The sequence below is a fragment of the Peromyscus californicus genome, unplaced genomic scaffold, assembly GCF_007827085.1.
Source record: "Peromyscus californicus insignis strain IS unplaced genomic scaffold, ASM782708v3 Scaffold_7__1_contigs__length_154581171, whole genome shotgun sequence".
Classification (NCBI taxonomy): Eukaryota; Metazoa; Chordata; class Mammalia; order Rodentia; family Cricetidae; genus Peromyscus; species Peromyscus californicus.
This window is the reverse complement of record NW_026294595.1, coordinates 95636734-95664051: the sequence shown is the minus strand read 5'-3', so window position 1 is coordinate 95664051 and position 27318 is coordinate 95636734. Positions and strand designations below refer to the sequence as shown.

General features: G+C 44.4%; 2 protein-coding genes and 1 long non-coding RNA gene across 15 annotated transcripts in view; 1 reads left to right on the top strand and 2 right to left on the bottom strand.

Moving 5' to 3' along the window:
• Tp53bp1 (tumor protein p53 binding protein 1) overlaps positions 1-18366 on the top strand; it is a 90191-nt gene extending 71825 nt beyond the window's left edge. For 8 of the 9 annotated variants that reach the window (XM_052723199.1, XM_052723202.1, XM_052723205.1 and 5 more), the window contains 12 exons: positions 93-576; positions 6110-6262; positions 7994-8265; positions 8869-9018; positions 9251-9681; positions 12055-12246; positions 12619-12834; positions 14313-14528; positions 16057-16151; positions 16833-17032; positions 17511-17656; positions 18011-18366. In XM_052723199.1, coding sequence (XP_052579159.1) covers positions 93-576; positions 6110-6262; positions 7994-8265; positions 8869-9018; positions 9251-9681; positions 12055-12246; positions 12619-12834; positions 14313-14528; positions 16057-16151; positions 16833-17032; positions 17511-17656; positions 18011-18198 — 2743 coding nt within the window. In that variant the 3' untranslated portion in view covers positions 18199-18366. The remainder of the gene's footprint in view (positions 1-92; positions 577-6109; positions 6263-7993; positions 8266-8868; positions 9019-9250; positions 9682-12054; positions 12247-12618; positions 12835-14312; positions 14529-16056; positions 16152-16832; positions 17033-17510; positions 17657-18010) is intronic. The other variant, XM_052723204.1, reaches the window with a different exon arrangement.
• Positions 3876-9335, bottom strand: LOC128100696 (uncharacterized). Its single transcript, XR_008214888.1, has 3 exons — positions 9223-9335; positions 7896-7987; positions 3876-6103 (listed from the first exon to the last, which is right to left on the bottom strand). It is a non-coding gene; the product is annotated as an uncharacterized LOC128100696 (long non-coding RNA).
• Positions 18367-18991: 625 nt separating the features above from the next.
• Positions 18992-27318, bottom strand: part of Tubgcp4 (tubulin gamma complex associated protein 4) — a 40637-nt gene continuing 32310 nt past the window's right edge. For 4 of the 5 annotated variants that reach the window (XM_052723217.1, XM_052723215.1, XM_052723216.1 and 1 more), the window contains 5 exons: positions 24347-24524; positions 22828-22962; positions 21332-21448; positions 20621-20760; positions 18992-20144 (listed from right to left, as the gene is read on the bottom strand). In XM_052723217.1, coding sequence (XP_052579177.1) covers positions 20132-20144; positions 20621-20760; positions 21332-21448; positions 22828-22962; positions 24347-24524 — 583 coding nt within the window. In that variant the 3' untranslated portion in view covers positions 18992-20131. Of the gene's footprint in view, positions 20145-20620; positions 20761-21193; positions 21449-22827; positions 22963-24346; positions 24525-27318 lie in introns of those variants that run through there. The other variant, XM_052723218.1, reaches the window with a different exon arrangement.

Sequence of the window (27318 nt, the reverse complement as noted above, 5' to 3'; positions counted from 1 at the left end):
GCTGGAATTATAGATGTGTGCCACCACACTGACTCAGAGGAATAACCTGCATTCAAACCAGAATACGTGATGTCTTTATGTTTCACTTTCAGGGCAAACTTGCTCCATTTTCCAAGTGTTCAAGAAGATGACAAAGAAAAACCGGATGGTACTCCAGAGCTCAGGCAGAATGAGCAGCCTGTGAGGCCCACTGGGCCTGTCAAGGATGCCGCTGCTTCGGAGGACTCTGCCTCTGTTTCCCAGCAGAAAGCCACACAGGGGCTATTCAGCCCTCACGTAGAAGTGATGGAAACAGACCTGCTAGAAGGGCTGAGTGCTAACCAGGAAAAACCGTGTAAGGTCTTGATGGAAAGGCCCACCCAGAGTAACATAGGAATCCAGACCATGGACCATTCCCTGTGTGCCCCAGAAACTGTTTCAGCAGCAACCCAGACTGTGAAGAGTGTCTGTGAGCAGGGGACCAGTACAGTGGACCAGAACTCTGGGAAACAGGATGCCACTGTGCAGACTGAGAGGGGAAGTGCTGAGAAACAGGCCAGTGCTCCTGTGGATGACACCGAGTCTCTCCACAGCCAGGTGGGCACAGTTGGGGGCCTTAGGGGCCCAGCACAGACTCCTCATTCTCTGCGGGGCTCATTTAGTCCTTCCACTAGCAATCTTACGGGTTTCTTTGTTTGTTTGCGTGTGTGCACGTGGAGGTGCATGCGAACGTTCAAAGGCTATGTGTGAAAATCAGGAGACAGCGTCAGGTGTTGGTCCTCAGGTGTCTTCGGTCTGTGTGTTTGAGACAGGGTGTATCAGTGGTTGGAAACTTCCCACGTAGGCCAAGCTAGCCGACCTCTGAGTCGGAAGTCCTGTGTCTCTTTCCATCTCACTGGTGCTGGGAATTACAGATGTGTGCTGCTGTCCTCAGCTTTGGTTCTGGCAATCTGAACTCAATTCAAGTCTTAATGCTTGTGTGGCAGACACTTTACTAAGCTATCTCTCCAGCTCCAGTGACATTTCTTTTTATTTTTGTTGATTTTTTTAATATCTTGTTTGTTGTTTTTGAGGTAGGATCAGTCTCACTGTATAGCCTTGGCTATCCTAGAACACTGTAGACCAGGTTTGCCTTGAACTGAACAAGTTCCTCCAGTCTCTACCTCCCAATGCTGGAATTAAAGGTATGTACTACCATGCCCAGCTAATAATTTTTTTAAATTAAAAAGATTGACAGAGGAATTGAGTAGGGATAAGGCATGCTGTCTAGGATTGCTGCTGTTGAAGGAGTCACAGGTATTGTAGAATTTTCCCAGAGGTCGTTATGTTCTGTAAACAGGTGTACCCTGTATCTCATGATGATGGTGATAGGCAGTGAGTCATTAAGGACCAGGTTTAACTGCTACATGGAGATGCTTTGAGGGTTTAGGGAGAAAATCACTTACTGCTGCATCTGGCATGTCTGAAGACATTGGTGGGTCCTGTTTCCTATTGATTTTCCTTTAAAGATTCATTAGTTTTACTTTGTGTATGTGTGTGTTGCTGTGTTGTATGCCATGTGAGTGCAGTTCCCATAAGGACTGTCAGATCCTCTGGAACAGGAGTTACAGACAGTTGTGAGCTGTTGTGTGGGTGCTGGGAGTCAGGTTCTCTGTAAGAGAACTAATTAATAAGATATCTCTCCAGCACCAACCCGTCCCAATTTAAGATTTATTTTATTTTAAAATTTCTCTGTGTGTGTGTGTGTGAATGTGCACATTAGTGCAAGTGACAGAGGAGTCCAGAAGAGGGTGTTGTATCCATGAGGACTAGACTCACGCCATTTCTGAGTCACCCAGTGTGGGTGTTGGGAACTGAACTCCAGTTCTCCACAAGAGTAGTGTGTGCTCTTAACCACTGAGCCATCTCTCTAGCTCCTACCTTTTGATTGTTCTGGGTGTTATTTTAGCACCTACTTTTGATAGGTATTACTACAATATCACACAGAATGAAAGAATGTGTTTTAAGAGGTAGTTTCTCTTGATAAGAACGGTGTTAGGGGCCAGAGAGATGGCTCAGTGGTTAAGAGCCACTTGTTGCTCATCCAGAGGACCTGAGTTCGGTTCTCAGCACTTATGCTGGCTGCTCACCACTGTAACTTCAGGTAGCCTCTGAGGGGCACCCTCACGCACATGGTGTATGCTCAACATAGACATATGCACATAAGTAAAATAAATCTCTTTAAAAAGGTGCTAGGAAAATGCAGTTGGTGGATGGGTAAAGAGTCTTTTTGGTTTTTTCGAGACAGGGTCTCTCTGTGTAGCTTTGCGCCTTTCCTGGAACTCACTCTGTAGACCAGGCTGGCCTCGAACTCACAGAGATCCGCCTGCCTCTGCCTCCCGAGTGCTGGGTAAAGAGTCTTAATTAGGGGAAAGTTTTGGAAAGTGGAGCGTGGAGAACTTGGAACTGTGAATGACTGTTAAAGGCGAGATGGAGATTTTCTGAGTGTCAGAACTTTTTAAAAAAAATCTCTCTGAAGTAGCTAGGACTTGGGCCAGTGCCAGGAGAAAGCACAGACTACCACTCTGATGCTCCCTAAATCTGTGTATGGGAACTGTATAGGAGCTAGGTTTTCTGGGACAGGAAAATGACTTTTTTCTCCACCCATTATTGATATAGTCTTCAAGTCATTTAACGTTAGAGACCTTTTTGAGAAGTTAGCATGGGTTATCTGCCCTCCTCCTGACTCCTGTTTGATTTTATTAGATAGGGTTAAGTCTGTCCCTCGAAGTGTTTATTTGTATCGGTAGGAACCGTTCAGATCCTAGGATGCAGGATGGACCAGTCAGACTGCACAGTGTACTTGAGGCTGTCATGGTCCTGGTGCATGTGTGCCCGGTGCATGTGTGCCAATTGTTGACATGCAGCAGCCGTGCTCCAACCTCATTAAATACAGTTGCATATGTAGAAATAGTTTAAAGAATTGGTTTAGGATCCATGTTTTAAAATTTTATTTACAGCTCCATTTTAGCAGAAATTTTACTCCATAGGTTTACCCACCACCCCCACAGCTCCCCAGAGTTTTCTTGAGTGTGAGCAGCAGGAAATATTAGATAGAAGGATCTATTGCGGAGAATATCTCGGAGATAAACAGATAGAAAATAAAGGATAGCCTCGAGAGGGCCTGGAACCTATTCCAACGGGCCCTGTCTCTGCCTCAGGGTATAGAGACGCCAAGGGGTGGAGCGAAAGACCCCCTCCCCAGCACAGCCAAGTGCAGACCATCTCAGACACCTGCACTCAGGCCCGTGGTCCTAATCATCCTCTCTATGTGGACCTGCTGGGTAAAGCCACGAAGAACCTGAAAACGGGCTCCCACAATAGGTAAAGTTGGACTATGATTATTCAGTTATATTATTGAAAGCTTTAGGTAAATTACTACACTTTACCAAGAAAAACAAAGAATTCCCTTTATTGTGGTGGTAAATATCGTTTGGAAAGACTTGATACTGATGGTGAAAGTACAATCGCCTTACCACGCGGAAGGTGAGGTGTGAGACAGTGCATTTCTTCCTTAGCATTGCAGAGCTAGTCGGGTGGGGGTGGAGTCAGTGTCAGGAGAAAACAGACGGAATGCTGGCAGGTTTCAGCCACCAGCAGGCCCTAGGTAGTAAACACAGGAGGCTCTGAGAAGTTAACGATTTGATGTAGTGACAAGCAGGGCTTTAAGATCTCATGTGCGCCGGGCGGTGGTGGCGCACGCCTTTAATCCCAGCACTCGGGAGGCAGAGGCAGGCGGATCTCTGTGAGTTCGAGGCCAGCCTGGACTGCCAAGTGAGTTCCAGGAAAGGCGCAAAGCTACACAGAGAAACCCTGTCTCGAAAAACCAAAAAAAAAAAAAAAAAAAAAAAAAGATCTCATGTGCAAACAGTCTGTTTTATAAAACTCATCCACATCCTACTAAAGCATGATTTTGGAGCCCGTCTGGAGATGGAAATGATTAACTTGAGGGTTGGGGAGATAGCTCCATTGGTAAAGTGCTCACTGTTGAAACATGAGGAGGGCTGGGGTTCCACCCCCAGAACACATGTAAAGAAGCCCAATGGAGCAGTGTGCACCCTGTGATCCTAGCACTGGGGAGGCAAAGACAGGATGACTCCTGGGGCTTGATGGGCAGTCTTCTAGTCGAGTTGGCAAATTCTAGGTTCAAGGGAGAGAGTAATTGTAGACACGTTGACCTCATGGTTTCATGAACAACCATAGATACATGTGTGCACACACACATACACAGACAGACATGTACACAACAGAAGAAATTATGATCATGAAACAACCTGATTCTCATATGTTATCTGGTTGTTTGAATAGTGGTCTAAGAATTCTTAGATTTATATTAATCTGTAATAATGCATTTGAATCTGTCATCCTGAATGAACTACATGTGTCCTGATCTTTCCAGTAGGTATTTGTATAATATAATACATGGTACCCATAAGCTGCTCACCAAATATTTGCTTAGTGTTTTTTGAAAAAGAAGCTTATTTTTCTTGAAATAATATTATGAACAATTGTCACAAAATACAGGGTTTTGTTCAAACTATTTTTATGGTAAACTAGATACAAAGTTTCTTTTAAAAGCATTTTTTTTATTTTTATTTTATGTGTCTGAATGTTTTGTCTGCGTATATGTAAGTACACAGAGTAGAGTACATTCCTGGTGCCCATGGAGGCCAGAAGAGGTTGCTAGATCCCCTGGCACTGGGGTTATAGACAGTTGGAATCTGCCATGTGGGTGCTGGGACTGGAACTCCAGGGCCCTCTGCAAGAGCAGCAAGGGCTCTTAACCACTGAGCTACCTCTCCAGTTCTAGATATCAAATCTTCATTTGTTATTTTGGATACTATTGTACCTTTCTTTTTCAACAGTGTTTCAGGTAGCTTAGGGGCTGGCCTCAAACTTGCTATGTAGTTGAGAATGGCCTTGAACTTCTGATCTCCTGCCTCCCAAGTCCAAATGCTGGGATTATAGCTGTACACCACCATGCCCAGCTTTCTAATTTAACCCTTCAGTTAAAAATCTATTCATTGTGACTTAAATGGGATTCCTGTTGTTGTGACAAAACACCATGACCAAAAGCAACTTGGGGACAAAGGATTTATTTGACCTACATATCCTGAGTCATGGTCCATTTAGGGCAGCCAAGGCGGGAGCTCAAACTGGGCAGGAACCTGGAGGCAGGACCCGATGCAGAGGCCATGGAGGAGTGCTGCTTACTGGCTTGTTCCTCATGGCTTGCTCAGCCTGCTTTCTTATAGAACCAGGACCAACCAGCGCAGGGATGTTACCACCCACAATGGGCCGGGCCCCTCCCCCATCAATCACTAAGTAAGAAAATGCCCTACAGCCAGATCTGATGTATGGAGGCATTTCCTCCATTGAGGCTCCTTCCTGCCAGATGACTCTAGCTCGTATTAAGCTGACATAACACTGGGCAGTACATTGGTGAGTAGGCAGAGGCAAGTGGATCTCTGATTTGAGGCCAGCCTGTCTACATAGGGAAACCCTGTGTCTAAACAAAGTAACAAAGTCCCCAAATCTATTCTTGGAGCAGATTAAGATCTTCCTGTTTAACCTCTCGAGAAAGCAATACCATTTTTGTTGTTGTTGATGAACTGGTTTTCACTGATTGGTTAATAGGTGTGGATTCGGGTCTTCTCTAAGGATCAAAGAGTACCTGCTTTTTTGGTGACACCCTGTTGTCATGAGAACTAGAAGGATTAGCTGGGTGTGGTGGTACACACTTATCAGAGGCTGAGGCAGGAGGACCACGAGTTGGAGAGAGCAGCTTGGAGTACATAGTGAGTTGAAGATCTGTCTGAGCTATACAAAGAAACAAACAAAAGAAAAAATTCGAATGATTACAATCTAAAACTAATGTGTTAGATACTATGATTGAGCTTCATGATTATAGGTCAAGTCGGGCAGACAGACTTTTCCAGCCTCCTCCTCAGCCTTACCTGTAAATAAATGGAATATTTATCACGCCGGACTCTGAGTCCTCTGAACAGTTCCTCTGACAGTTAACCGGGAGAGCCATGGCTGCATTCCGCTGTTGGTTCTGTTCTTATGTGGTCTGTGTCTTTTGCTGTAGGGAGAAGAAGAATTTGAAATGCCCCAGCCTCCACACGGCCATGTCCTGCATCGTCACATGAGAACGATCCGTGAAGTCCGTACACTCGTTACCCGTGTCATCACAGACGTTTACTACGTGGACGGGACAGAAGTGGAAAGGAAAGTAACTGAGGTAACACCTGGGGCCACCCACTTCCTTCCCCTCTTCCTCCCTCCCTCCCCACTTCCCTTCCCTCCTTCCACTCCTTTCCCTTCTCCCTCCCTCTTCACTTCCTTCCCCTCTTTCATTTCTCGACTTCCCCCCTTTCCTGTGCCACTAGGCACGGACATTGTTTTCCTTCAGTTCTTTCTTATCTTTATTTTTACTTTCGCTTTTGGAGACAGAGTCTTTTCTACATGACCCTGGCTGTCCTGGAACTCGTTATGTAGACCAGGCTGGCTTCAAGTGCTGGGATTAAAGGCATGCGCCACCACAGCCCAGCTGGTTTGTTTCTTTAGAGAAGGTTTGTCTCCATCTTAGTTTGTGTTAGTGACAAACCCAGGGCCACATATGTGTGAGGGGAGCACTCTATCAACTGCACTGTACCCCAACATTTATTTAGTGTGTATATTTGTGTGGGTATGTACAGTGGCCCATGCGTGGAGGTCAGAGGACAACTTTATCAGCTTTCTCCTTGCGTCATGTGGTTATGGGTTATCAGACATGAGTCATCAGGCATCTGATGAGCCATCTTGCTATCTATCCTTGCCCTCCCCCCAACCATGGATCCTTAAAGGAGAAATCTTCCAGAAGGGAGAATTAACACTACTTCTTTTATAATACCTTTAATAAGTGACCAAGGAGCCAGGCGGTGGTGATGGGATTAAAGGTGATGCCTTTAATCCCAGCACTTGGAAGGCAGAAGCAGAAGGATCTCTGTGAGTTCAAGGCTAACCTGGTCTACAGAGTGAGTTCCAGGATATCCAGGGCTACATAGAGAAACCCTGTCTTGAAAAACCAAAAAAAAACAGTGACCAAGAAAACAGAAAATTATTTGCAAAAATAGACTAAAACTGGTATTGGTGTTTGGAAAAATGAAGACGAAAAACATTATTAGAGTTGAGGATGTAGCTTTGTGGTAAAGCCCTGAGGTTACAACCGGAAGGGACTCCAGCCAGCCCAAGCATGGCAAACATGGCTCTGGCAGGCCTTGCCCTTCTCCCCCATTCCCTCTGCCTTGCTGAAAACAGATTACATTCCTCAAGCTAGCCACTTTTTGGCCACTTCTTTCTCCTGAGACTGACTACCAGCTCCAGGTATCAAAGTATTGATAGTGTTAATGATGTCTCTAGAATGACTTCTGACCACTCCTCCTTTTCACCATCCTCCTTCGCTCTCTTCTCTCTGACAGGGAATGGCTCCTGTCTTCTAGGTTAAACTCCTTGCTAGCATTCAAAACTTGTGCACTTGCTCAATAAAAAGACAACTTACCTTCATACGCCATATAAAGGTCTCTCTCCTCTTAATTTTTTGCTACATGTAACAGATGTTAAATGTTTGGTTCACTAGCTTTGGACAAGTTTTTATTTATTTATTTAATTTACTTGCTTACTTACTTAATTTTGAGACAGGGTCTCCTGGCTGGCCTGAAATTTGATACATAGACCAGCTGGTCTCAAACTCAGAGTCCACCTGCCTCTGCTTCCAAGTACTAGGATTAAAGGTGTGTGCCATCATACCCAGCTATGCTTTGAAAATTTTTATGTAACCCTGGCTCAAAACAGACTATTTCCACTGCTTCAGAAAGTTCCCTCCTGACTCCCACCTGGCTGAGGTGAAGTGTCCTGCGGTCTTTAGGATTTCCCACTTAGCTTTCTGTTAGTACGGTTTCTTCTAGCTTTCCTGTCTGTTTCTTCCCTGCAGGAGACGGAGGAACCAATTGTAGAGTGTCAGGAATGTGAAACAGAGGTTTCTCCTTCCCAGACTGGAGGCTCCTCTGGAGACCTGGGGGACATCAGCTCCTTCTCCTCCAAAGCATCCAGCTCACACCACACGTCAAGTGGGACAAGTCTCTCAGCCATGCACAGCAGTGGCAGCTCAGGGCGAGGAGCCGGGCCACTCAAAGGGAAAACCAGCGGAACAGAAGCTGCAGATTTTGCCTTACCCAGTTCCCGAGGAGGGCCAGGAAAACTGAGGTGCATACATGGTCTCCAGAGAGACCCTGCAGGGGCAGGGTTACTAACATTTTAATATCACAGGAGAAGAAATGGGGAATGGCCCACCTCAAGCCAGGATAAATCCTCTTCCTCCCTGTTTGGGGCTTCTAGGGGAGGAACCTGGTGGGCAAAGAAGCCCCTTAGGGGACATTGGGAATGCTGGATACATGTTCCTGCCATTCCTATGTTCTGCAGCTTATCCATTTTTTGGTTGGGCATTTGGGGGTTTGGAATGGGCCCCATTATGCTGTTATCTCCTTGGTTTTGGTTCTGCTCTATGGGTATCCAGAGCGTGAAGTAGTGAAGGCAGGGCAGAAATGGGTGTGGCATCATAAATAGCAGCAAGCAGGAAGCTATGTCAGGAGGGAATAGACTTTCATGCAGGAAGAGGTCCTTTTATCCCATTTCCCCTTGCTCCCTGGCTGAGGATTTGTTGATCAGTGTTGATGGGTGTGAGCCAGCTTCCTTTTGCCCTGGAGGAGTAGCACGAGTTGCCTGGCATCTAGTTGGAAGGTCCTGTGGGATGTTAAAGGATGCATTCACTAGCAGCTGCTGTCAAACTAACCTGTGTTCATTCTCTAGTCCTAGAAAAGGGATCAGTCAGACAGGGGCACCAGTGTGTGAGGAAGATGGTGATGCAGGCCTTGGCATCAGACAGGGAGGGAAGGCTCCAGTCACGCCTCGTGGGCGTGGTCGAAGGGGCCGCCCACCTTCTCGGACCACTGGAACCAGGTACCTGGGTAGTGTTGAAAATAAGGGGGAGTAGAGAGAAGAGGAGAATAGAGAGTACGTGGGGTACCAGAGGGAGAAGAAGGGCCCATACTGACTGAGTGAGGTCACTGTGATTGGGCTCATGTCTGTGATGGGATTAATAAAGAATGGGTTGAAGAGACCTATAGGTAAAAGAGTGGGTTTGGTAGATAGGTCCTTTCTTACCTCACTTCCTTCTCTTATCTGTCTTTAGAGATGCAGTTGTGTCTGGTCCATTGGGCATAGAAGACATTTCACCTAGTATGTCACCAGATGACAAGTCCTTCACTCGAATTGTGCCCCGTGTGCCAGACTCTACCAAACGAATGGATGCTGGTTCTAATGCTTTGCGGCGGAGTGATTCTCCAGAGATTCCTTTTCAGGCTGCTACTGGTTCTTCTGATGGCTTGGATGCCTCATCTCCAGGAAACAGCTTTGTGGGGCTCCGTGTTGTGGCCAAGTGGTCATCCAATGGCTATTTTTACTCTGGGAAAATCACACGAGATGTTGGAGCTGGGAAGTATAAGCTGCTCTTTGATGATGGGTATGAATGTGATGTGTTGGGCAAAGACATTCTCCTGTGTGACCCCATACCCTTGGACACTGAAGTGACAGCCCTCTCAGAAGATGAGTATTTCAGTGCAGGTAATAAAACAGGCAGAGTCCCTGCCGATGTACTGTGCCTATCGGTCCATCCTGTCAGCAGTTACCAAGACATTCCTCCCCAGCCTTACTGTTTTTCTGGATCTCTCAAGTCGGAGATTCCACTCCTTTGCCATTGACTTTTTTGTTTGTAGCTTGGTTTTCAGTAAACGTATTTTGGAATAATTATAGAATTAAAAGAAAATTTGCGAAGTACAGAATGGTGTTAGGATGGAGCATTCCTGTGTCCTTCTCACCCAGTGCTCCCTATCTGTAATATTCAAAATTAGTCTGATATGTTTGTCAGAACTGAGAAGCCAATCTTGATTCCCTTACTGTTAACTCCCAACTTTCTTTGGATTTTGCCATCTTTTCTATAATGTCCTTTTTCTGTTTCAGGATCCAGTCGAGGATACTACATTACATTTAGTCATCATGTTTCGTTTGGTCTCGTCTGGTTTGTGGCAATTTCTGTCTTTTGTTTTTCCGTGACCTTGACAGTTTTGAGGAATAATAGGTATTTTATAGAGTGTCTCTCACATCAGGTCTGATGTTTTCTTATTAGACTGGAGTTATGGTTTTGTTTTTACTTTCCTGTAAAGAATGTCATAGAGGTGAAATGCCCTTCCTATCATCTTTGGGGCTGAGGGAGGTATGACATCACATTACGTTGCTGGTGAAGTGAATCCTTGTCACTAGATAAGGTGGTGTTTCCCAGGTCTCTCCACTTCATCATTAGTGTTTCCCCCTCTCTGTCTGTATTCTGTCTTCTTTCACTCCCGCCTTTTACACTCACTGCCTGTATTGACACGGAGATGGTTTAACAGGAAGAATTGTTAGCTCAGCACGCTGCATGTGTGTTACTGACTGGTTTGAAGAACCTTTTTTGTTTTTCAAGATGGTCTATGTCACTGCCTTTCTTTTTGTAGTAGCCAGTGTTGGTACTGGTGAGGGATTTTTACTTTACTATTTCATACACTAACCCTGAGAATATAGTCCCTTCTTAGCTAATTTTAAGGATATCTATTGTGTTGACTTATTTAGAAATATCCTTTCTGAATATTGTGTTGAACATGAGTTGGGATAGAACGAGAAACCATGCTTTTCTGTTCGGATCTTCTAGGCTGTCTTGTTCAGGGATTCTGTTTGCCCCTTGTTTCGGTATTTGTGGAGGGAGCCACTTTTCCTTAGAACACTAGGTAACACCATCGACTGTGTGGCAGTTAGTACATGGACTGGTAGCTCATGGTTTGTATGTATAATTGCATCTGGTTTTCTTTTGAGTATAAAGCCTTCTTAGAGGTTCACATTTGGCCCTTTGCAGGTAGTTTATATCAGTAGTAAATGTAGATTAAAGGACAGGGATGCAGCATTCTGCTTGCTGAGGCTGTCTACCAAAGTCATACCGCATTGCTTCTAGTTGTAATAGCTCTTCCTTAGTGCTGAGTCTTTTTGGCCTTGGACTTTTGTTAAGTTTGAGATGGTCTTTCTGATTTAGTTTGGTGGTAGATTTAACTTAGGAAAGGAAGTGATTCTGTGGCATAGTAGAACTAGGACTTGCTTCCTCCTCCCTCTTTTTCCATGTTAGGAAGCTAGGTTCCTTAGCCCTTTAAGACAAGCTAATTGAGAATGAAGTGCACCTTTCTGTTCACAGGAATGAAAAGCGTCAGTAGTGATGCGTCATTTTTATGTGGTGTGTGAGATATATGTTGTTTATTGGTTGATAGGGAGGAAGGAGTGTTTGTTGTTGTTTTCCCATAGAATTGGAAATAGATCTTTCCTAATCGTCACATAACAGAACTAGGCCTAAGCTCAGGTCAGTTGAGTTCCAACTCTGTTTCCTTGTATGTCCCATACCGAGCTCCTCACCTAAAGGCCTTCCACAGTTGTGCATCGGTGCAGGAGCAGGGAGGACAGACGGAAGGAGCAGGGTTTCTTTTCTCCTCTTTGCTCTCTCCATCCTGGCTCTGTCGCACAACAGACAATCATGTACAGATGTTCTCTCAGAACTGTCATTGTCACCTGTAATTTAGGATTACAGCTCATTCTTCAAAGAAACCACAACGGGAAGACTTGGGAAGTTGCTCCAAGATTGTTAAGAAACCATACCATTCACTTCAGGGGTTCCATTTGAGCTACTAACAATCCCCAAGTCCAGCATTCTCTCCGAAAACCTTGTCTAATCAGTGTAGTAGCTACGTATTTCCCAGGTGTTGTAAACCATTTGGGATGGACAGCTAGGACTCCGTAAAGGCCTGGTTCAGTCCACTGTTGCTGCTCTGTGCGTTCTCTGCCTCAGGCCTGCTTTTGTAGAACCTTCTTGAGAGGGTGCTAAGCAGCCTACAACTATGGTATCTTTTATGATGTCATCCCCAGGAGTGGTGAAAGGACATAGGAAGGAGTCTGGGGAGCTGTACTACAGCATTGAAAAAGAAGGCCAGAGGAAGTGGTACAAGCGAATGGCAGTCATCTTATCCTTGGAGCAAGGAAACAGACTAAGAGAGCAATATGGGCTTGGCCCATATGAAGCTGTCACACCCCTCACAAAGGCAGCAGATATCAGCTTAGGTAAGACCTTCCTGGACAACTGTCTGTGGGTCTGTACTTTGTTTAGAAAAGGGAGGCTAGTTTCTAGAGCAGTCAGGAATGGTTGCTTGACTTGTCTTGTGGTTTATTGGATGATGATGGTTGTCATTTTCTAGAACTACTGCTATACTCGTTTCCTTCCAAGTACCAAATGAGAAGTCTCTAGGGTTTTTCTGGTCTTCCTAGTTCTATAGGGGAGCAAACATACCTCACTCATGGCATTGACCGGAACATAAAATGTATGGCTTTAAAAAGAGGATTCCTGATTATGGGAGGTGGCAAAAAGCACAGTGCTATCTATGTTAGAATTGGGTCGAGACCATGGGCTCTTACCAACCTTTGGCTTATCATCAGATAATCTGGTGGAAGGAAAGCGGAAGCGGCGCAGTAACATCAGCTCCCCAGCCACCCCCACTGCCTCCAGCAGCAGCAGCACAACACCCACCCGTAAAACCACAGAGAGTCCCCGTGCTTCCACGGGAGTTCCATCAGGCAAAAGGAAACTCATCACTTCTGAAGAGGAACGGTCCCCTGCTAAGCGAGGCCGCAAGTCTGCCACCGTGAAACCTGGTAAGATGGGATTCCTGTACATGGATGTTCTTTCTGTGGTGGGCAGACTGGCATCTACAAGCCTACAGGTGATACTTGTAGAAGTTAGGTCCTTGTCCCCTGTTCAGAGCCCAGCAGTGTAGACAGGAGGGCAAGTATGGCAGTTTAATCAGACTCAGAATGGGTGAAATTCCTCTTGTCCTCTGCCTGTACCATCTGCTTCTTGGGACTGTTTCCACTATCTCGTGCTCAGGCTTTCTCAATTACCTGTTGAAAGGTTGTGCTGCAGCCTGAATCTCCACTCTCCCCTGCCCACCCCTTTCCAGTCACTCCTATTCAGTATGAAGAAAATTCAGCCATTTGTTTGTCTGCCGTGACCTAGACCTGGCTATGTAAAGTCCTGTCACTGTTGGGTAGGGCTCTCTTAGCTAGCACATTGATGGCATTCCACGTTCCCTTGCCCTGGCACCATGAGTTATTTGCTTACCTACCCAATACCACTGCTATGTATTTCAGGGTATTTAAAACCAGGAATACCTAACCTTTATTAAATATTTACTGGGTGAGGCATGGGGCCCAAGTGTTTTATTCATATTCCCTCATATATAATTCCTTAAAGCATATGTGCTAGAATTAATTGTCCGTATTTTTGAGGAATCTAAGAAAAGTTAGGTAACTTTTTCAATGTGACAGAATAAGCCAGATCTCAAACTTGGGCAGGCTTGACCCCGAGTCCAGTGTCATACCCATAGCACCCCTGCCTCTGAGACTGTTCTTGATGTTGGTTTTATTTCAGGGAGGCATGCATGACCTGCTGTCATCTTAGCCTCCTAATGAACTCGATTCGGCTTCTTCAGTAGGTATCCATTTCCGTCTGGAGGACTTCCTGGGGCACGTCTTAGCATGGGTGTTCTGGAACGGTGGCTCACTTCCCTTCCCAGGTGTTGGGGAAGGGTATTTTGCTGTGGATTCACCTCCATGTAAAGACACTTTGTCACTCAGTACTCACTGCACTGTTCTGGTGACAGTTCAAGATACAGTGGGACAGTTCTTGACAGCAATGAAGTTTTGTTTGGTTCTGTTTGTCCTTTAAAGGTTACTTCAAACGTCACCTAATCTGGGGAAGTCAGAGACCTGGGTGAAGTGGGGGGAAGACTTCTTCTGATTACTATACTTCGTTGTTCTGGAACCACCTCTGATTTCAGGTGGCCTTAGAAGTATTTGATGTTAGAGAAATAGTACCAGTTGATTTCCATATGTGAAAACAGCAGACTGCCCACTGTAATGGTCATGTTAGATTTAAATGTCAGTTTGTCTTCATTGTAAATCTGGTCCTAGGTTGTTGGCTATTTAGAATGACTGGCTGTATAATGGTCTTTGGGTCATAACTTAGAGAAGCTCATCAGGACTTGGCCTATCAAGTCATCCTTGGTGCTGGGCCTTTGTCCAGGCAGTGGTCTGTGCGCATCATTTTAGTAACTGTGCTTTATCCTTCCTAGGTACAGTGGGGGCAGGAGAATTTGTGAGCCCCTGTGAGAGTGCAGACAACACAGGTGAACCTTCTGTCCTGGAAGAGCCAAGAGGGCCTTTGCCCCTCAACAAGACCTTATTTCTGGGCTATGCCTTTCTCCTCACCATGGCCACAACCAGTGACAAGCTGGCCAGCCGCTCTAAACTGCTAGATGGGCCTACAGGAAGCAGTGAAGAAGAGGAGGGTAAGTTCCCAGGGGCTTTGATCCATGCACTGTCTTTCCAGTTCCCTTGTGAGGCAGTGGTTCCGGTCCAGTAAGTAAAATTAACTTGTATCCTACTTCTGGTCTGTAGATTTTCACAAAATTCTCAGTCAGTGGTTCTCAAGATAGTCTTGGTAAGCAGCTGGGAGACAGATTTTGTTAATTTACATACTACATAGATACAACTACACACGTATATATCTATATAGAGTTATACATGGGTGTGTATGTATGTGTGCATGTATGGAAATCACAGGATAACTTGGAGGAGTCAGTTCTCTTTCCTCCTACCTTAAGGGGTCCCAGGGATCAAAATCAAGTCTCCAGGTTTGGTGGTGCCTTTGCTTGCTGGCCTAGGGCGAGTTTCATTCTTCATACAGAAAATGAATGATAAAAACCTATCAAGGTTAAATTGCTTTTTTTTTTTTTTTTCAACAATAATGGCAGACTTGGGATTAGAACACAGTGCTGGGTTTACATTCCTATAACTGTATAGACCAACCAGGTTTCTGATGCTTTGCCACTTTTCCCATTTATGCTCTATCATCTACTTAAGAAAACTCACATAGAGGATGAGTTTTATTTTGAGTAGAAGAAAGGGATTGTGGTGTCCCCAGTTCCCTAGGATAGTTGGGGAAAAATTAGCTTCTAGGCTTCCAATTCTTGGACCTCTCATTAACCTTAAAATAAGTTCTAATGCCACATTTATGTGGCATCTGTTACCCTGTGTCAGGTGGGGTAAAATGTATTTCAGAGGTCTGACAAATCTGTGGTACAGAAGACAATGTGGAAATCAAATGAGTGAGTGACAGTAGTCTCCAGATTTCTGTCCAAGCTAAGAACTAGATGGAATGTGGTTTTGTAAGTTAAGAGTCTTGCAGGAAGGAATCAAAATGAGGGAATATGATTGTGATAAAATGAGACAGCTGAAGATGTGTGATAACTCTAGTTATTCCTAACTACTCACCAGTTACAGCCTCGGGAACATATGTACCGGGCCTGGGAAGAGTGATCAGGGAGCTACATTTAAGATTGATATGGTCTGGAAGCTTCATACGAAGACTGAGTAGAGATGCTCTGGTGATGGATGGGCAGCTGTGCTCTGAGATGTGGAACATGTGGAGGAAATAGCATTCAGATAGGTACCGTGGAGGAGAAAGTATGCAAGCAGTGACCGCGTCCCTTGAGGACTCCCTGCAGCTGTCTGCCATCGTGTTCAAGACGGGGTGCAGCCGCCTTTGTGCTTTCCGAGAGGTGCTCTCACAACCTACTCCTTGAAACCAGACTCCACAAGGCAGTTCCAGATAGCTCAGAACGCTGACTGTGAATAATGGGAGATGTAGGCTGTTCAGTTTCTCAAATAAATTCATAAATCTGTGTGCCTGTCTACGCCCTAATAGCTGCAGAAGAGAAAAGGAAGAAGTTACAAACAGGCATTAAAGTAGCACCTAGGAAACCATTATTAAAATTATATTATTATTGGTTATTCTTTTTATGTATATTTCTACAGAGTTTTTAGAAATTCCTCCTTTCAACAAGCAGTATACAGAATGCCAGCTTCGAGCAGGAGCTGGGTATATCCTTGAAGACTTCAATGAAGCCCAGGTGAGGAATTTCTTTTATGGCTACCCACTTTCTGTATTGAGAAAAGGCCCAAGAACTAGGTGGAATGTGGTTTTGTAAGTTAAGAGTCTTGCAAGAAGGAATCAAAATGAGGGGAGGTTGGCTGAATCCCAGGGTATTGTGCCACCTCAGCATATCATTTTTGTTGTCCACAAGAAAGAGAAGCTAGAACCTAGGGTTAGACGGTATGGCTCTTTGAGAGAGCAACAGATTGAACTTTTATTTAATAGAAAGCCTATTGGTGTTGCCGATTCCCTAGCTTGGAAGGTTGGGTACCTGGTGTGGTTGACCCTTAAGATTTAGGCCTTCCAAAAGCTGTAGGTGAGATAGGGAAAATGTCTCAAAGCATTTTGGGCTTCTCAGTGAGCAACACAGCCTTAGGCACAAAAACCAGATTAGATGGTATTTTTGGAACTGGAAGTCTTCACACCTGCTCTTGAGGACTTACCAGGTGCAGCTAATCAGGAAAGGGCTCCCTAGACACCACCAGGCCTATCAGCTGGTCTCCCTTCCTAGACACCACCAGGCCTATCAGCTGGTCTCCCTCCCTAGACACCACCAGGCCTATCAGCTGGTCTCCCTCCCTAGACACCACCAGGCCTATCAGCTGGTCTCCCTCCCTAGACACCACCAGGCCTATCAGCTGGTCTCCCTTCCTTCTAGTGTAACACCGCCTACCAGTGTCTCCTAATTGCGGATCAGCACTGTCGAACCCGGAAGTACTTCCTGTGCCTTGCCAGTGGAATTCCTTGTGTGTCACACGTTTGGGTCCATGACAGTTGCCATGCCAACCAGCTTCAAAACTACCGTAACTATCTGCTGCCTGCTGGGTACAGCCTTGAGGAGCAAAGAATTCTGGATTGGTGAGTGTTGGGGAGCCCATCTAGAGCTGAGAAGATAGGAAGACTAGCTTTTGGGAGGAAAGTCTCGTTGGGAAAACAAAGTGTGACTAGAAACTGGAACGTCTGTAGACTAAGAATTTGAAATGATTTCCATAGTCAAGTACTTTTTGGCTGGGAACCTTCTGAAGATGTGGGAAGATTAGAGTCAGTATCCTCTATTAGGGGAAGCACTGAAATGAGGAGGCAGTTTCAATCATTAAACTTAATAAGAGGGGAAGGGACTCAGGAGCATAACTTGATTGGTTTATTGGCAAAGTCCGGATCCCAGAGTGCATACCCCATCAGAAGAGAGGCAGGGCTTATTCCCATACATGGCCTAGTTAGGAAAGCATTCAGATGTGCAGGAGGAGTTCCTCTGCAGATGAGCTAATTGTTAGATATGGCAGGTCACACTAATTCTTTCAAGTTCCTAAACACTGTGTCTCCAACTCCTCCATAGGCAACCCCGTGAAAACCCTTTCCAGAATCTGAAGGTCCTCTTGGTGTCAGATCAACAGCAGAACTTCCTGGAGCTCTGGTCGGAGATCCTCATGACTGGAGGGGCAGCCTCCGTGAAGCAGCACCATTCAAGTGCCCATAACAAAGGTACCTGGAGAGGGTGTGTTCACTGTCATCCAGGGGTGTCCTTAGACTCAGGGCTGTTAGCCTGTGTGTTCAAGTCTCAGGCCTTATTTTTAAGAGGTGTCCCACCTTCAGAAAGGATGGATTGCTGTAAGGGAAGGACAAAGCTGTCCCTGCTTCTGTAGTCTCCAGTGGCATTTCTATTCAGTAGTTCTTGACAACTTTTACTTTGGGTTGTGAACATACAGTATCTGTAAGAGGGCTTTGAAAGAGGGCTTTGGTCGGCAGAGCAGGGGATGCTGGCTAGAAGGCACAGCTGTTTTTACTAAGAGCTAAACTGAGTGTTCTCTCCTCGCTCACTCCCCCTACTTCTTGCAGACATTGCTTTAGGGGTATTTGATGTGGTGGTGACAGACCCCTCATGCCCAGCCTCGGTGCTCAAGTGTGCTGAAGCCTTGCAGCTGCCTGTGGTGTCACAAGAGTGGGTGATCCAGTGCCTCATTGTTGGGGAGAGAATTGGATTCAAGCAGCATCCAAAATACAAACATGATTATGTTTCTCACTAAAGACACCTGGTCTTACTGGTTTCATCCCTGCTATTGTGGAGATTGTGTTTTAATCAGGTTTTAAGTGTGTCTTGTGTGTAACTGTATTCTTTGCATGGATCTTGTACATAGTTTTATTTGCTGGACTTTTATGATAAAATAAATGTTGACTCTCTTTGGTTGTAGTAACTGAGATTTCTTCATCTGTTTCTTTGAGCTTAAGCTCAGAACGTGGTAACAGGATCTTCTCTGAAGCTTTCCAGCAGGCTTGTCACTTTAGCAGTACACCAAACAAAGGATAAAAATGTAGCAATGACATTTATTCTGTGGCACCACTGTCAATGTCAAAAGGTTATCTCAGGCTGTCATTATGCTTCTAAAAACTCAACGTAAAGTACGTGAGGGCCTAGATAAACAGCAGTGCCAAAGCTGAACGGGATTGGGGATGGCTCTGGGTGTCAAGACCATCAAGACCTAAGCTTATTAACAGCTGATTTGTGGTACTCAGAGCTGAATGGGAAAATGACCAATTGGTATGAATGGACAGTGACTGACTATAAACTTGATAGGACAATTTTCTGTAAAATATAAGTGTTAACTGTCACAACTGCTGGAAGCTATTCCTTCCTCGAATTCAACATCATCCCCATTAACAAACAGCCTCTCATTCTCTCGATAAAGGCTATTAGTCTTTACCTTTTCTATAAAGAGCCAAACAGTAAATACTTTGTGGCCATTTAGTCTGTCACAATTTCTTGTCTTTTGCCGTCCATGAGATGAAAGCAATCATAGACATTAGGTAAATGAGTATGTGTGGCTGTTTGAACAATACTTTATTTATGAAAACAAGCAGTAGGCCAATATCTGCCACGCTTTGCTCCTAGAGGTAACAATGGAAGGGATCCTCTGTAATCGACAAGTACAGGCTTTCATAGTGGGTGGTAGAATATGTAGATGAAGAGAACGTTCAGTGACTACAAACTGAGGCCTGAACACCTCATTCTTGTCCACCTGGAGGGAAGGTGTGTTAATGGAGTATCTCCTTTGTTTACACTGCTGTGAACATTAGTGACCGCACTCTCAGCATAACCTTAACTCGCCGTGGTCTGTCTAAGGTGGGGAAACTAAGTTTGTAGTTTTCAGTATCTAAAATCGGAACAATTTGACCTCTATCCTCTTTAGCTAGAACTGCCCCTCTATCAGTCTGAAAGAATTAGAACCTACTGGCTGAATTCTTGAGATCAGACTGAGTATCCTTAAAGGAAGGAGGCTCTCAAATCTTAAATTTCTGAAGAATAAAGATAATCTGTGTAGTTATAAATTACGTGGTACAGAGGAGGGAAAGCCCACAGCCTGTCTTAGGTCTTTTTTTTTTTTTAATTGGCTTTTCGAGACAGGGTTTCTCTGTGTAGCCTTGGCTGTCCTGGAACTCACTGTGTAGACTAAGCTGGGTACGAACTCACAGAGACCTGCCTGCCTTTGCCTTCAGTGCTGGGATTAAAGGTGTGCACCACCACCGACTGGTTCTTAAGTCTTTTCTAATTTGGTGGTGACATCTAGATGTTGACCTGTTCATAAGCATGATTCCTCTCTTAACATATGAACCAAACCTAAACATATTTTATTGATACCAATTGTTTTCTGTGGTATCTTCCACAGAGTCCATAGGGACATAGTAAATGCTCAATACACCACTGTTGCACAAATGAACCCACCCAACAGATGTCTTAGTGTAAAAGATCAAAGCCTTTGAGTGGAGAGCGGAGAGAGAGCTGGCCCCAGCCAGTTTCCCTACAGGAATGGTAGGAAGGATTTATACCTCTGGACTGCTTCTAGAAGAAAAGGTAGCATCCTTTCCTTTTACCAGTCTGCAGGCATCTGACGGATGACTGGGGAGGTTTGCTACAGACATCAGAACGTGGTAGGACTGTCAGTTCATTTTATGAACCAGTTTTCACATCCCAAAACTATAAAGAGGAAGACAAAGTTTCATTAAATGTCATGCTTTCCCAAGAAGCTTAGCCATCTGAGATACAGCTGATAATACCTTGATACTCAAAGATGTTTGGCTTCTGCTAAAACTAGTTAGAAAGAAACATGTTTGTGGACATCTTAGGAAGAAGGGCAATGAAATGCTTTTCCAGTTGGTAATGACACAGCAGGCTCTGCAAGCCATACTGCCCCCTAGAACACAAGGTACAGAACCCTGTATAGAACTCGTCCTCGGCTGTTATTAGTACTTCATCATGCTGATGATTTTTCCAGAACATAGTCTCCAGTAAAATTATGAAACATGATTACACCCTCCCTCCTTCCCATATCTCTGAGCCTTGCTTATAAAATGAGAACATTTGTGGATGAAGGCTAAAGTTCCATTTTGGACTTCTACAACTCATTAACCCCCTCCCCCACATCTAATGAGTTCCCCAAGGATTATTCCTACCTGCCCAGTGTTCCACCAGCCTGGGTATAATACTTGTTATAATCTAGCCGGAGCAGTAATTGAGCCAAATCTGAGTTGATCTGGTGATTCCGAACGCTGGAAAGAATCTTGAACAGGAGTGAAGACTGACGACTAAAGCCCTGTTGAGAGACCCGAGCTGTCACTAACATGCAGAGTGCTAGGTGCTTGCGGTCTTTGGAAAGGCCTTGCTTAAATTTCTGCAGGACAGTCCCATTTCTATCCGCTCCTAAAATGACTTTGACTTCTTAGTACCATGTCTGTGAAATGCATGACTTCCATGAAAGTACTTTCTCATTAGGAGGAATGTACCAGCTCATTTCAGATTAATATACTCTATCACGTACTGGGACTGCAGTGAGCTTGCTTTGTTACAAGGAGATAAATATAGTCTCAGATTATAATTACAAGTGAGATGAGAGGCTGCTTCAGGGAAGGAAGTGGGATGTGAGAAAATGAGCACAAGGCCAATGCATACTGGTGGGCTGAATAAACTATTCAGGGCTGAACTATTTCTGAACGCTGTGAGGCAGCACATTAATCATCTTCAGAATCCACTGATACCAACACTTTTATCTTTTTATCTTATCATTCATCTGTTCTGGGATACACTTTACTGACTCAGAGCAAAGGCTGTTTGCTCTATGGGAGTGGGGCTGGGAGTATGTATTTCCAGTGGCCAGGCAGACTCACCTTCACAAGAATGCTCAGCTGGGCAGCTCCCCGCTCATCCAGTGGACCCAGGTTCTGACTGACCAGTGAACAAAAACTGTGACAGAGATCTAGGATTTCATTCAGGCAGTGAAACACCTATCGAAAAATATAGTTGACGTTAGGAAATGAAGGAAGAAACTTGAAAACTCAAGGTTTGGGAAAATAGTCTAGCAGCTGACCTCCTGTGTCTGAACTCCACACAGACATCACCACCTTCAATGTTGTCTGGCCCTCCCAAGCGACATACAGAATGAACATCCCTTCCTGGGACAGCCATATTCTCTGTCCCCCTGCCAAAGCCTCCACTCTAGCTGCCATTAGCTCATCCTCCTTTATTAGTCCCACTGAGTATGCTCTTGCCTTTGAGCTATGAGCACAGTTCCCTAGGATTTCTCTTCTCCTTAGTACCAGTCCAAGCCCCATTCTGTGAAATGTTCCTTCCCCACTGCAGCCTTTAGTGAACTCTGCCTTTCTCTGCTGTTGTATCTGTGTTGTTTACTGGCCATTGTCCAGGCCACCCGTGCTGTTGCTGACTTTTGTATGTACCTCTTGTTTTTCCAACTAGATTGTGAGCTCCTTAAGGGCAGAGCCATGACTTATACCTCTTTGTATCCCCAGTGCCTTGCATACAGTAAGCACTCAATAAAGACTTCAATAATAATGATCTGTTCTGGTGTTCTGCTTTTCCTTGGGGATACGCCCATGCCATGTGAGAACGGTGCTTACTACTGCAGTGTTTTTTCAATTCACAGAAACCTTTGGGGTGGTGGCTACTTAAGTCATTCTTTCTTGATTTGACAAGTAACAGTCCCAAATACCAGAGGAAAAGCAGCCTATACCATTTATGGTTGGTGCCCTGAGCAGAACAACTTGCTCACTGCAGAGATTCAAGTATAAACACTGTATAGGGATTATTTCACTATCTCACTTTTCATCGTGGGACTGGAACCAGCTTGTGTGCTTTAAAAATTACTGGTGCCTGGACTCCAATCTACATGTTTGACTTAAGTGTCCTCTGGCCTTAGACTTTCACAAGGTCACAGATGACTCCAGTATGTAGTCAGGGTTGAGGAGAGCTTCCACAAAAGTGCTAAATGTGTGTACTTGCAGATAGACACATCCAGAGTGATAGACACTATGTACCTATGAAAACAACTTTCAAATTATTGGTTGATCCTGGTCCAACAGATTTCCAAGAAAGTGAATTCTGTTTTCCTGTGGAGTCAGGGAGATTTGTGATTTTCTGTAAGTCATTTCTTCTGGGGGTTCAATACATTATCTATACCTGTTCACCACACCCTATGATACAACATTTCAGTTCCCTTTTAATGCTGCCTTTTTATTTTGCTTTGAGTTGTCAAAGATGTTAAAAATGGGATTGAACAAGGGCTTAATAAGTTTCATATCTTGTCAATTCCAAGAGCCTTAAGGAACATATTAGAAGCAGGATAAGGAAACCGACCATGCCTACTTACAGGTTTCAGCAAAATAAAGGACTGGGCCAGCAAATTGCTTAGGAAGTGATCATGTGCCAATCGGATGCTTTCAAAGTCCCGTGTAGAATTGATCTGATGAAGAAGCTGTGAGAACTGAGACTCCAGCACATCTACCTGATAGATGGATAATTTTGTTAGCACCTGGCACATCCTGAGTGCTCTATTTTATGGTTCTTTTCATCTGTATTTGTGTGTGTGTGTGTGTGTGTGTGTGTGTGTGTGTGTGTGTGTGTGTGTGTGTGAATTGTTCATGTTGCAGTGTACATGTGGAAGGCAAAGGACAATTTTCCAGGGTCTGTTCCAGAGTCTCCTGTCATCAGACATGGGGCTCTAGCCTTCACCCACTGAACCACCTTACCAGTCCTCCTTTTCCTTCTAGCCACTTGAGGCTGACCAAAGACGTGCTTCAGTTGCTGAGCCTTGTGTGTGCAAGGGGAGGCTGTACCACTGAGCTACATTCCCTGACATTTGTTTCTTTTGGCACAGGGTCTTACTGTAGCCCAGACTTCATGATTCTCCTTCCTGACGTTCCCCCAGTGTGGATGTTACAGCTGTGTATAAACAGGTCTGACTGTATAATTTCTGGTTTTGAGACAGGGTCTCATGTAGTCCAGGCTGGCCTCAAAAATCACTGTATAGCCAAGGATGACCTCAAACTTCTGATCTTCTTGCTTCTACCTCTCAAGTGTTGGGATTATAGACAGGTATCACCACATCTGACATTTTCAGTGTTGGGGCTCAAACCCTTCCTGTATGATATGTAAGTACTCTACCAATTGAGCTATATTCCCAGTCATGGTCATGTAATTAAAAAAAAAAATGAGGTGTGTTTTGCTGGCATGTGTGTATGTGTACCACATGCATACCTGGTGCCCACAGAGGTCAGAAGAAGGTGTCAGATCTCTGAGACTAGAGTTACTGGATTATTGTTACTGATGGCTGTGAGCCACCATGTGAGTGCTAAGAACCAAACCTGGGTCCTCCAAATGCAGTCAGCATTCTTAACTGCTAAGCCATCTTTCTAGCTCCATGGGCATGTAGTTCTCATAGTTTCAAATGTCTCTGCAGACCACTCATGTCTCATCTCTTCCACTGACTGACCTGGTTAACAATAGCAAGCTTGTCCAACATGTAGCCAAGGATAGGGATGGGCTACACATAGTCAAGGAGCAACACAAAATTCTAAAGTGAGATTCTTTGGGGGGTGGGGGCAGTGTGGTAACTGTTGCATGGGTTCTTGGGTGTGAACTTTGTAAATGATGATGCCATGCCACATTGTCAAAAGATTGGACATGCCTGAGAATTTCAGAATGTCTGACAAAGATGTATCCTGAAATCTAAATCCCTTTTCCCTTTAAAATGCCAAGAAACATATCTAGTGATAGAACTCCCGAACTTTCTCCAACTGCAGCATTTTACCAAATACAGAATCACAGACCCTTCTCAGTGTTTTCTAGACTCCCTTTCCCACCTCTTCCATGCATCGCTCAGAACATACCTGGAGATAGTACTGAAGATTATCTACTAAGAAGGCCATGTGATTTCTTAGGCGCCACTTGACTGCATCTGTCTGGTTAGATTTGAGGTGCTTACGCTGCATCTGGAGAGCCCAGCAGTGCTGCAGTTCAGCTTGGACACGGCGCACACTCAGTAAGTACTTGAAAACAACATTGTACCTATAACAGAAACCTCACTGAGATATGGACCTTACTCTAACATCCCTCCACACAACAGACACAAGGATTCCTCTCTCTTCCTCCAAAGGCAGGCAGGCTAGATGAGTGGTGAGAATAGCATATTTATGCAGTAAATTATACAGCAGAGAAAATGAAATGAATTTCAGTTATATAGTGAAATAACTAAGCCTCAGTAAGAGCCTGTCACAAGGGAATAAGGAGGAGCATGAGAGAGGATATCCAGTGTCCATATTGATCCTGCAGCCACTCACATCTCACACCCCATACATATCACACAGGCATACACATATTAAAAAATTAAACATTAAAAATATTGTATTAAACATTTAATATAATATAAATATAAAAAATACATACATATATATATTGTTTTTTCGAGACAGGGTTCCTCTGTGTAGCTTTGCGCCTTTCCTGGAACTCGCTTTGTAGACCAGGCTGGCCTTGAACTCACAGAGATCCGCCTGGCTCTGCCTCCCGAGTGCTGGGATTAAAGGCGTGCACCACCACCACCCAGGTATTGTATTAAATATTAAAAATCAAATATTTTAAAGTTTACCAAAATGTTTTTATTTTATTAAATATTAAAAACATTAATTTTTAAAGTGATACTAAATATTTAAAAACCCCACATCTAATGGGACGGTTAATGGACTGTAGGCATCTGTGAGTAGTCAAGTTTTGGAGTCTCTGGACAAGGTCTATACCCCTTGTCTAGCTGGGTTGTAAGCTCTGAACCTGTTGCAGAACCTTCTCCCTGCAGCAGCCTCATCATTTATTGCTTTCGCCCAATCTGCCAGCGTCTGTATATTCTAAAACAGAAGGCATGCTGTGAAGAACAAAGAAGCTAGAGAGGGGAGCCTGAAAAGAGATGGTCTTTTCCTCACTCCTGTAGCCACAGCAAGAATGGTTTCCTTATCTTTTCTCCGGGTGCAGTGTGCTTCTCTCATCTCCTTCCTGGAGACATCGGGTCCCATCACGTACTGGGCAGATGTTCATCCAAAGGAACATGATTGTAATCAAAGCATCACATTGTGGTCCAGCCCCCTCATTCCATCCCCCTAGCTTGGTTTTCTCCCCACAGAAGAAAGAGGATTGTTCATTTTTAGTTAAAATGACACAAACTAGGGTCATCTGTGAAGAGGGAGCCTCAATCGAGAAAATGTTGTGGAATAATGTTTTTGTACACCGTGAAGATTTGTCACTCCAATTGTTTTAATAAAAAGCTGAATGGCCAATAGCTAGGCAGGATTTTCAGGGCAGAGAGGACGATGGAAAGAAGGGCGGAGTCATGAGGAGTCGCCAGTTAGACGAGAAATCAGGAAAGCAACATAGGCAGAGTAAAGGTAATAAATCTACGATGCAGAAGTAAATTAATAGAAGTGGGTTAAGTTATAAGAACTAGTTAGAAACAAGACTAAGCTATTGGCCGAGCTTTTATAATTAATAAGAAGTCTCCATGTTGTGGAGCTGGCAGGAGGGACAGAAAAGTCTGCCTTCAAGAAAATGTCTCCTTAAGAGTGATCTGTAGGCAAGTCTGTGGGGCATTTTCTTGATTAATGACTGATGTGGTAGGGCCCAGACCACAGTGGGTGGTGCCATCTCTGTGAGGTCTTGTGTTGTATAAAAAAGCAAGCTGAAATAGCCATGAGCAGCAATCTAGTAAGTAGCACTCCTCCACGATTTCTGCTTCAGTTCCTGCCTCCAGGGTCCTGCTCTGACTTTTCTTCCTATTGCTATATATGCTACAAGCTGAAATAAAAACCTTTGCTTTTGGTCAGAGTCTTTATCACAGCAACAGAAACCTAACTAATTAATATAAGGGTCCCAAGTAAATTATCATCAACAACAAATCATAAAAACCAGGGGGGAAATTTCAAAGGACTAATGGAATAGGCAAGTGCCAGAACTCAATGTGTTACCTGAGACTTGAAATTTGAGAGACCACAAACTAGTCTACAAATAAAAAGCCTACAGTTATTATTATTATTATTTGTTGATTTTTAAAAAGAGAAGTCTGGGCCAGGCATGGTGGTGTATACCTTTAATCTCAATGCCTGGGAAGCAGAGGCAAACAGATCTCTGTGAGTTTGAGGCCAGCCTGGCCTACATTGTGAGTTTAAGGCAGCCAGGGCTACATACAGAAATCCTGTCTCAATCAAAGTCTGGGACTACAGAGATGGCTCAATGGTTAAGAACACTTGCTATTCTTGAAGAGACCTGGATTTAGATCCTAGCACCCATACTGGGTGCTTCACAATTGCATGCATGTGCGCAGACAGATACATACAAAAATAAATCTTAAAAGTGTCATTTTGTGTGTGAGTGAATGCAGGTGGGCATATGCCATGGGAACCATGTGAATGCCAAACTGGACATCCCCCTACACCTTGTTTGAGACAGGGTATTTTTGCTGTTTGCCTCTGTGTATGCTAAACTGGTTGGCTTGTATACTTACTGATACTCCTGTCTCTACCTCCTATCTCTCTCATGGTAGAAGTGCTGGGATTACAGGCGTGGACTCACTCACACTTCCTATGCGCTCTGGGGATTTGAACTCAGGTCCTCCTCCCCTTCACTCAGGTACTTCTCAGCCCTGGTCTGATGAGCCTAAGTGGCTATGTGCCTTCCCACCCCTTCAAGTCCTCATCATTCCCTGTCGTTTCATGGCTGTTACCTCACTTTTTTTGTGAGTTGCTTATTTGTTGTTTTTGTTTTATTTTTGGTCAAACTGACACGAGGTGGAGTAACCTAAGAAGAGGAAGCTTCAGTTAAG